General features: G+C 40.0%; 1 protein-coding gene across 1 annotated transcript in view; it reads right to left on the reverse strand.

Annotated features, from left to right (window-relative positions):
• Window positions 1-607: 607 nt before the first annotated feature.
• Window positions 608-9758, reverse strand: part of CDH26 (cadherin 26) — a 14730-nt gene continuing 5579 nt past the window's right edge. Inside the window, exons 8-15 of the mRNA XM_009273958.2 lie at window positions 8325-8510; window positions 7872-8140; window positions 7115-7257; window positions 6637-6870; window positions 5886-6113; window positions 4584-4708; window positions 2945-3028; window positions 608-2244 (exon numbers count right to left, since the gene is read on the reverse strand). Of these exons, the coding sequence (XP_009272233.1) occupies window positions 2035-2244; window positions 2945-3028; window positions 4584-4708; window positions 5886-6113; window positions 6637-6870; window positions 7115-7257; window positions 7872-8140; window positions 8325-8510 (1479 nt within the window). The 3' untranslated portion in view covers window positions 608-2034. The remainder of the gene's footprint in view (window positions 2245-2944; window positions 3029-4583; window positions 4709-5885; window positions 6114-6636; window positions 6871-7114; window positions 7258-7871; window positions 8141-8324; window positions 8511-9758) is intronic.

A 9758-nucleotide genomic window follows, 5' to 3' on the forward strand; every position in this document is an offset into this window, starting at 1 on the left:
TTGATATGACCGTAGCAGAGTGCATATTCCTCAGGTCTGGTCGAAAAGAATGGTGTAAAAAGCTGCTGCAAAGGTCAACATTATTGGTGAAAGACAAGATATACATGGAGCACAATGGGCAAGTGCCGTTCCTTAGTTTGCTGCAAGCTCTGTGTGACTGTGGTCAACCAAGGAGCTCTTTCAGCCTTAATTTCTGCTCTTTAAAGTGTAAACACTACATCGTTACCTCACAATGATGCTGGGAAGCTGTATTAGCTTAGTGTGTATAAGTCTCCTAAATCCTTGAAGACACTGAAATAATGAATGTTACTACCTGTATGGGCACATCGTATGTGATTGTAAGAACCTCCAGGGAACGTTCTCATTTGCTATGCAATAGCTTTTCATTAAAACAGTTCTTTTTTTTCCACGCAAGAGAGAGAGAGAGCTTTTTCTGGCAGTAGCAACGGTGGATCTGATCACATCTCATGTTTTGGTATTTGTAAGCATGGTGTCCTGTAGACCCAACACAACTTTACACAAACAATAAACACACAGAATACTTTCATTGTTATTTTTAATCTTGTATAATTTTCAGAGGAAGTAGGAAAACACAGCACAGTTCTAATCTTACCAATACGGTTATAATTTGCAATAAAAAAGTCATCTTGGTCATTAGCAGTGCTGCTAAATCACTGCCATGATTTGAAGTCTTCTATGTGGAATTATAAGTTAAGGACAGTTTATCAGAGTAGTGATTTATTGTGTAAATACATCCTGCTGCTGGCATTTAGGAAAACTTAGCTGCCTGCCACGCAGCCAAATTCTTTTATCACACTTGACTGAAGTTTCCAGCCTTGAATTATTAGTTAATAACATCTGAGCAAAAGCATAATTTATTGTTTATGTAAACTTTCAAACAGAAGAACAGTGCCTTAGATACCAGACTTAGTGCTTGCCTTAGGCAAAGCATTTTTCTTTTAGCACAGAATTGTAATAGAACAGAAGCAAGAATGGTGACTAATTCCATCTCTTACTGCCTGTATAACTTACCTAATGGCAGAATACTATCTTCTGAGCTATTCTTTCCTCATTCATGTATTATAACACCTATAGCCACCATGCTATAACTGAGCATAGGTCAATTGCACACATTCAGACATGCACAAATCACAAAATTTAGAAGTAACACATCTGTGGTTTCCATACAGAGAAACGTGATACCATCCTTTCTTTATCATGTCATCTGTTTTATCAATGGTGCTTGAGGAAACCCATGAATTTCTTCATCACAGTCACTTGTAGCTAATTTAGAGAAGGTAGTTATTTGAATGAAAGGAATAACCATACCTTGTCCTCCGTCAACAATTTCTTAGCATTTAGAGTATTTACGATATTGTAATAATACTAAGGGCCACCAGATGCCAGCATAAGCATGCAAACACTAAATAAGCACCTGTTTTATGCTAAAAGGCAAGGACAGTGCAGACCTCTCAGGTCATTATGCGGTTACAGTCACACTAAGAGTAGAAGTGCACTTTCTCTTCGATGTTTCAGTGTCATATAGAAATAAAAGATTTGATCATCAAGTCAGATCCACATGGCACTGCACTAAAGTTAATCTTGGATTTAAAGAGACTTCTTACTGGAGAAAGGACTGTATCGCTGGCCTAGCTGGTAATTGCCTTCTCTGTTCAATACTGGCTTATTTCCATATGGAACTTTGACTGGAATTTCTAGCCTAGTAGTTCTGGTTTTTTCCTTTGCATACTAAATTGAGGATCCTTAATATCAGATCTTCTATTTGTGTAAGTCTGCACAGAATATGCCAAAATCACTCCATCATCTCTGCAGAGCCACGTGGACCTTCCAGATAGGTCACGTTCTTGGCCACAGGCATGTGAACAGTGTAGGCAGGAAGAATAAATGGCCAGGTACTCATGGTGCAAACATACCGCAACGCTTTCTGCCACAGGCAGTTCTTTTTTTCAGAATTTGTCAGTGCTTCTGCCAGAAGCCTTTGCAACACCATAAAGTAGTCACAGCCTTTTGAAATTAATTGAATGATGGAAATTGCTTCTGACAGATTTCTTCCAGAGCAGAAAACTTTGGTCCCAGAGTGTTCAAAAAATCAACAGGCAGCTCCTCACTGCCAATGGAGACAGAGCAGGCGGAGTTATTTCGTTCTAGTTCTCCTTCCTCAGCGTACCTGCAAGGTTCATAGATGGCCCCATAATCTTCCAGGGTGTTTTGGTAATACAGTTTCTAAAGAAGGGAAGAAATGATGCAAATCATCATGGAAGTTCCTACTGCCCTTTTGGAAAGTAAAGGAATTCATGGTATGCGAATTAGGCAGGTAAGCCAGGAGGTTACAGTGAAGAGTATGAGTCTTTCTCTGATAAGGAAAAGTTTTACTGAAACTCTCAGCTGCATAAGCACCAGCGCCTGAACTTCTCCTAGAGTACAAATGAGGCAGAAAAGAGCATTTGATCTGCCCCGGACCAGACAGCTATCAAGTAAGCATGACTGCCCAAGGAGGCATGGAGGACAGGCCTGTGAACATGCAGTGGCCAGACAGGACATGGCAAGACAAACTAGGATTTCCCTGATAGCACAGAAGTGAAAGAGCAGGCAACCGAACTTTAACACTGCACAGCAAGAGAAAGCATTTTAGCCCCACTTCCCCGTCTTGAAGAGTTTGTTACAGGTGACAGAACCCAGCCTTGCAGTAACTGCTGAATGACCAGCCAGAGGCAGCAAGATGTCTAGGAGACAAGGCATTTTCAACAAGGAAGAGTCTTGAATGTTTCCCCATCAAATATATCCCTTGCTTTCAATTGCAATGCTTCTTAGATGTGGGCTGAGAGAGTAACTGAAGCCATAGCAGCTTTCCAGTTTTGCAAGCCTTTTTTCCTATTCTTACAAGCCAACTTGACAAAGGAGGGATTCAACATTCATTTCTTACCTGACCCAGTATTTTGTCCACTGTCTGTATGATGTAATCAAGGTGTCTTACTTGCAACGTCTCGTAACTAATGTGCAGGCCGCCCTGGAAGACAGACATAGTATCTCAGGTTTGACCGGCATAAAGTCACCTACTAACATTTCTTTCAGATACAAATAAATCCAATTATCTTTCTCTCTGTTACATCCATTTCTCTTGCGCTGTCTTCTCCAGTTACATTGCACCTTCTTCTGCCCAGGGACTGTTTCTTCTTATAAGTACATATTCCATGTGTATTCTTATAAGTACATACTCCATGTGTACATGGAGTCACCAACTGTAGGCATTCTTCATAATCTCCAGTAATTAAATATGTTTCTTCCTCTAAATTTATTGGATTCCTTTTCATTAATGGCACCAAACATGACCTCAGAACTTTATAATGTCTACTCAGACAGGTAATCCTAGCTCTTAACTATGGTCTTAAGGATTGTGGAATTGGGTTCTCACATACATAAAAGAGACTATTTTACATTTTCTTTGTGTGCTGTAAGACAGAGATTGTTCTTAGAGTCTCTTGGTGATTACTACGTACTTGTGAACAGAACGCATGGCAATCACCTACTGATGTAGACCAGAATTGCCTTCAGGCATTCTTTACAATAAAAATAGACATCTGTTAGAGAATACAGTACAAAAACCCACAGAACAAACTCAAAAGCCTTCAAACCCCGAGAAGTACATCTTACAGTCATAAAAATACTCATAAATCCTGTCCACACTTTTACAGTATATTAAGTAGAAGGTGTTGACCATCATGTTTTTGATAGATATCTGAAGAATGATGGTTCCATTTCACTTATGCCAAGGACTGAATAAAATCTTGTGCATATCAATTCAGGTACTGTGATAAGAATTTTGGAAGAAATTACACTTCCAAATATTTAGAACAATAACTAATGAAAAGAAGTGCCTGCCTCAAACTGAAAGCTGTTAGGAAAAAAAAGTTGTCAACAGTATTTTAAATACCAGTGGAATCTCCAACAAGTGACACTTGTTTTCTAATTGAACTATATTGCATTATTCTTCCCACTATTATTAATACCAAACCTCATTCTTGGGATTACCAATGTCTGTGGTGTAAAAAAGGGCATTTACATAAGGAAACAGGCAGTTACCTCCACAATCACTTCTTTTCCAGCCTCCACAGGCACAGGTGGTAGAGCAGCATGATCTGAAATATCCAGCTTAGCCTGCGTACAGGGAGAGGGATGGTATTAATAAGAAACTGAACTAGGCTGTGAAGGATCACATTTTTGCAGACTATTCCCTTTTTCACTTTCATTTACTTCCTTGTTGAAAACACTAGTATGGGCAGTGTGACAAGAGATGATGTGCCTCCTCATCTGTTGGATTCATCAGTAGGATGAGGCACCTGGGAAGGTCCTGCTGATACTGAAAAATGGTAGGAGTGATAATAGTCTGTCACCAGAGTAGCATTATCCAGTCCACACAGAACACCACTCCCCAGAGAGTGGCAAAAAAACCCCTTTATTTTGTTCAATACCAAAACCAGAGGAAACATAATAAAAGATGACCACTACCAGATTCAGCCACACAACACTGGTGGGGTAATGTGAATATATGCTTTTGCACTTACTTGAGATAAAGACATTCTGCTCTCTTCATTATAGTTGATTAAAGTCTGTTCACCTTCTTGAGGTAGAACAATAGCTTTGCTTTTAGATCCCAGCACGTAAAACTGGTAAAGTAGAATACTGAAAACTGTTGAAACAAGAAAGGGAATGGTGAAATGGGCATTGTGTATAGATCTGTATGACTCAATACAGTGGGTTGGTGAGGTACCCAGCCCAGTTCCACATGAGCTAACTCGGAAAACTCCAGCAATGTAGCTGTGCAGATGCGATGCTTGGCCTGGAGTGCTTAGCCTGCTTTAGAGAGCCAAGCTGTTACCTCCACAGAGCACTGCACTGAGCAGGCAGACATACTAGATCACTCACAGGTAAGCAGAGGAATAGTGGTCAGATAATCTATTAATTTTTGCTTCAGATAAAGAATCTGAAAATAAATTCACCTCTTCAGCAGTAAACAACACGAGCTGTTACAGAGGAAGCAGCTCTATAACAAGCAATTACTGAGTAGTGTAACCCTATGGGAGAAATTCATTACTTCCAGTTAGCCAGTACATGGTTAATGTCAAAAAAGTCAAGTATTCAATTTCATCCAAAGCAAACAAGAATATTTACTTTGTTGTACTAGAGTTCAGCTTAATGACACATCTACATTTGCCAGTTGTGCTCTAGCCACAATATAATCGTGATTTTCACAAGTAACAAGCTGAAAAATTCCACCTGTTAACATGACATTTCTGTTTTTTGTTTCGATATTTTCTTTTTTCCTAGGTTACATACTTGTATTTATTGTTGTTCATACAATAGTATTCCATGCATCTGTGTTACGTTCCCTTTTTCACTTCTCTATAACACACAGTCCTCACCTTTTCACATCCCAACCATGACTGCAGATAATTTTCACTAATCTTTCTAGTGTCTTTTACCCTGTGTCGTCAGCCTTGGAGAACACCTTCCTCTGCATTACACATTGTATCATAGTGCCTAGTAATTTGAAAGTTTTCTTGGCTATCAAAAAAGATCTCGTCGGTTACTGGATGGAAATGGCAATGTCTTGTGTTGGAAAACTAAGGTCTTCCTAAAATTTGAAGAGAGAATGGGTCATGGACCCCAGGACACATGGATGGAAGCGCCATGAAGAGTGCAAGTATTAACTGCTTGCACCTTGACTACACTCTAACACATTAAGGCAAATGGCCTTTCCTGTTAAGGCTGGTAGATTTTAGCACATGTTCATGAGCTGCAAGTGCAATGAGATCCAATGGGCAGATGACAGATAACTTGCATGCATAAGTTAGGAGGTTACTTACCCAGTAGTAATAAGAAAGCCATCAGTATTATTGCAATGGCACCACCTCCAAGTCTCACTGCTGCTTGTGGAAGTGGTGAGTCTTTACATGTATGTCCATCTGGGCAAAAGCAGAGCCTAACATGCTGATTCTGCCTTGTAGAAAATCCTTGCCTGTCCTGAATAATGACGGGCACCAAGTAGCTACCTTCTGGGAGGCTTCTTAACATTAAAAGCTCAACTGACTCCCCTAAAAAGTAGAGAAGCAAATTATTTCAAGATCCATAGAAAGGAGTCTGATATTCTACAGTCCCTTCTGTTGATAATCAAAAGGAAATTCATTTGCACCCCGATTTCAAATACTTTTTCCAGCCTTAATGCATCATAGTAAATAGGACAAGATGACATCCCACTTTATCACCTTGCTGAGCCTTCTGGGCAAAGAGATCTGTCCCAATCTTGCTGCATTCTGGCATAGCTGCACCGATAACCTCTAGAATTCATCAGGTAATTAATCAAATGCAACTGTCTTATCCCCCTTTCTGCAATTTGAGCACATTGCTTCTGGTCCTGTCCTCCTCAGCAGAGATGAAGAACAATGTAACTTTTTTTCAAATTGCAAACTTTATATTTTGAAAGCTGTTCTTCCATGTCCTTTCAGTCTCATTGAGACTAATCAGTAACAAACCATAAAGGTAAGAGACAGTGAAATAACTAGAGAGCACATAACTGACAATGAACTTCTCATGAAGGACATGAAAGGAAGAACTCACCAAAGTTCCCTCCTAATTTCCAGTTATGCTTCACATCTTCAGAGTCCTCAGCCAGCTCAAATGTAAATGGCCCAGAATGTGAATGGACCAGAGCAGACTTAGCTTTTATAATGAGAGGCATCCCTTCTTTTTTGACACACACATCTAAAGAAGGAGCCACTAATGTTGGCATACGATCATTAATGTCAGACAAGTAAAGCAGGATGGTGCCAGTACCAGTCTGTGGTGGAACACCTAGATAGGAGCAAAAGAAACAGAAAAACACTCACAACTGGGTATCGACAAAAGCCAGTCCATCGGCAGGATCTCTGTCTGGTTTATCCTACTAGTTACACATAACACAAGTTTTAAACATTAGGGTGTTCTGCATTACCATTCTCCACTTAGATCCTTAGTCTTGCTATCATTTTATATCTAACACGCACCTCATCTCAAACAGTCCAAATACTGCTTGAATATTTTCGGACCGGCTACTTACCATGATCAATAGCATGAACAATAATGGTATACAGGCTGTTGTTCACATAAGGGGATTCTTGACCAAATTCTTTTGCCACAGTAAGAACTCCAGAATTCTCATCCACACTCAGCCAACCATCTGGGTCATGGGCTAGTTCATATCTTAAAAAGAAAGGAAAAAGTTACAAGTTACAATCTTAAATGGATTTTGAAGAATAGAAAAATTCTACTGCATCTTTCTTTGTCCTTTTAAGCTCTGTAGGTATTTTTACTTGTTAGTGATGCTTACCTTTTGTTAACTCTGTAACAAGCTCTGTGTTTCAACACAGCCAACAAACAGTTCCCTATACAAGTCCCCATACCTTGTACAGGCCCATCAAAACTGTTCCTAGGGGCTAAGAAAGTATCTAATTTCCACATCAGATTACCATTCTTAAAGCCAAGCATACCTTAGTCCTTTCTATGGCATCAAAATTTTGTCATCAAAAGTAAAATATAAATAATGCAACCTGGTTTTAGGCAAAAATATTTTGAAGACAACAGAAATACTGAGCAACCAAGAACTGACTGCACCTTTAAATGTATCTTACAGAACCAGCTACCTGGATCTGCGGTATCATCAATAGCAAACCTGCACCTCTAATGTATATGTTCATATAAGTGTAAATATATGTGTCTGTATATTCATATATGTATGTATATCAAATTAAGCTTGAAAACCTCTTTATATTCCTAAGCTATTTCTTATTCTGAAGGTTAGAATCATCTCCACTTACTTTATCTTATTTGGCACATCTTCTGGATATGTGGCAGGATACCTTCTAAATACTCTCCCAGGCTTCATTGAATCTTCTTTTTGGACAGTAAGTATAGGAGGATGAAACCTAGGAGCCCGTTGTGACTGTAAGACCTTGATGTTCACAGTTGTATTCATGGATTCTAGGCTTGAGATCTTCACAATGCCGTTTTTACACAAGAAGAAAGGTTCTTCATTTGCTACAGAAATAACAAGTCTCATCTCAGAGTCATCTTCATAGTTGAGAGGCTGAAAACCCCAGACAAAAGTCTGATTAGCAGTTATGACCTTTGGTTTGGCAGTCACCTCTATATACCTGGAACTCAGAGGTGAGCTGAGCTCACCAAACTCAGCTAAGATGCTATCAGTCTTGTAATCAGACTGGCCACGCTACACATTGCCATGCTGTAGCTCATCTATTACTGCTCCTTACCTCGATAACACTCAAAATGCCTTCATTTGTGTCCGGATCCGTCTCAATGGTGAACTGTTTCTTCTCATTGCCTTTTGTTACTCTGTATTTTGCTCTCCAAGCTGGAGTGTTGGGAGAGTCTTTATCTTCCACTTGGAGCCGTAATACAGCTGGATGTTCTTGACCTGCTGAAACCTGTAGCTGGTACTGGGAGGGGAAAGGAAAGAAATAAGGACTATTTCTATTCTGCAAGAGGAAGAAGCTTGTTAGCCAGTTCTGAGCCAGAGTGCCACCACCAGAGCATGTGGAGCTACTTTCTGCACACACCGTCGTCGTCTGCAGTGGTTCATGTGTCCCCGCTCAGTGACAGAGAACCCCTATGGGAGTTGCAGAACTAACTTTCCTCCAACACATTCCCACTGACTTCATAAAGAACTTATTACTAAACCTGGTCTTCATCTAAAACCAGGAGACTACTCGTCTCTCCTAATATTGACTAGAGCAATAGGCCCATAAATGCCACTGGGGCTTTTCATCCAGGATTGTCTTCTGCCATGTAGAAGAGATTGGTGCATACAGGTTTAGGCCAGAACTAGTCTGCAGATGTTGCATAACTGACCTTGTTGAAAGCAAGTACATGTAAGATTTTAGGTAATTTCTTCACAATGGTTTAAATTTTTGATGGTGCAATGTAGTCACCAGCTTGTCTAACTAGCACTCCAAAGACAGGCTAAGAAATGCCAATTAAATCACCTAAGGCAGAAATATGTCTTAAAAGATGAGATGCTAATAACATGTAATTTGTTTGTGTTTATTTTCTTCATATAAGTTGGTCACTGGCTGAGATCTGAAAATTCAGACTCTTGCCTTTTCATACGTAAACAATACTGTACTTGCACCACAACTTTTAAAAATGCTGCAAAGAATAATACATGTACTCAGATAGAGGGAACAAATCACAGCTGTGAGAAGGCTCAGAATTTTACGAGACTGGAGTTAATGATGGTGAAGGACAGATTTTTTGTATAAACCTGTTTTGGCAGATTATCTAACCTTATTTCGTCAGGTCTTCCAAACACCATTCTGCAGGTAGGAGACCTACCATAGTAACATGCTGGTAAGTGTGTTTGCTTTCGTAGGTAACTTTGTACCCACTTTGTAACCCACTATCTATTCTTACTGTTCACAATTTCAGATATTTACACATACCAGTGCTTGACAAGACTCTGCACTCTGGATGTCTGTGCTGGTTTTAGCTGGCATCGAGTTAATTTTCTTCCTAGTAGCCAGTATGGGGCTGTGTTTTGGATTTGTGCTGGAAACAGCGTTGATAACACAGGGATGTTTTCGTTACTGCTGAGCAGTGCTGACACACAGTCAAGGCCTTTTCTGCCTCTCACCCCACCCCACCAGCGAGCAGGCTGGGGGGCACAAGAAGCTGGGAGGGGACACAGC

Source organism: Aptenodytes forsteri, unplaced genomic scaffold (assembly GCF_000699145.1).
Source record: "Aptenodytes forsteri isolate BGI_AS27 unplaced genomic scaffold, ASM69914v1 Scaffold47, whole genome shotgun sequence".
Lineage (NCBI taxonomy): Eukaryota > Metazoa > Chordata > Aves > Sphenisciformes > Spheniscidae > Aptenodytes > Aptenodytes forsteri.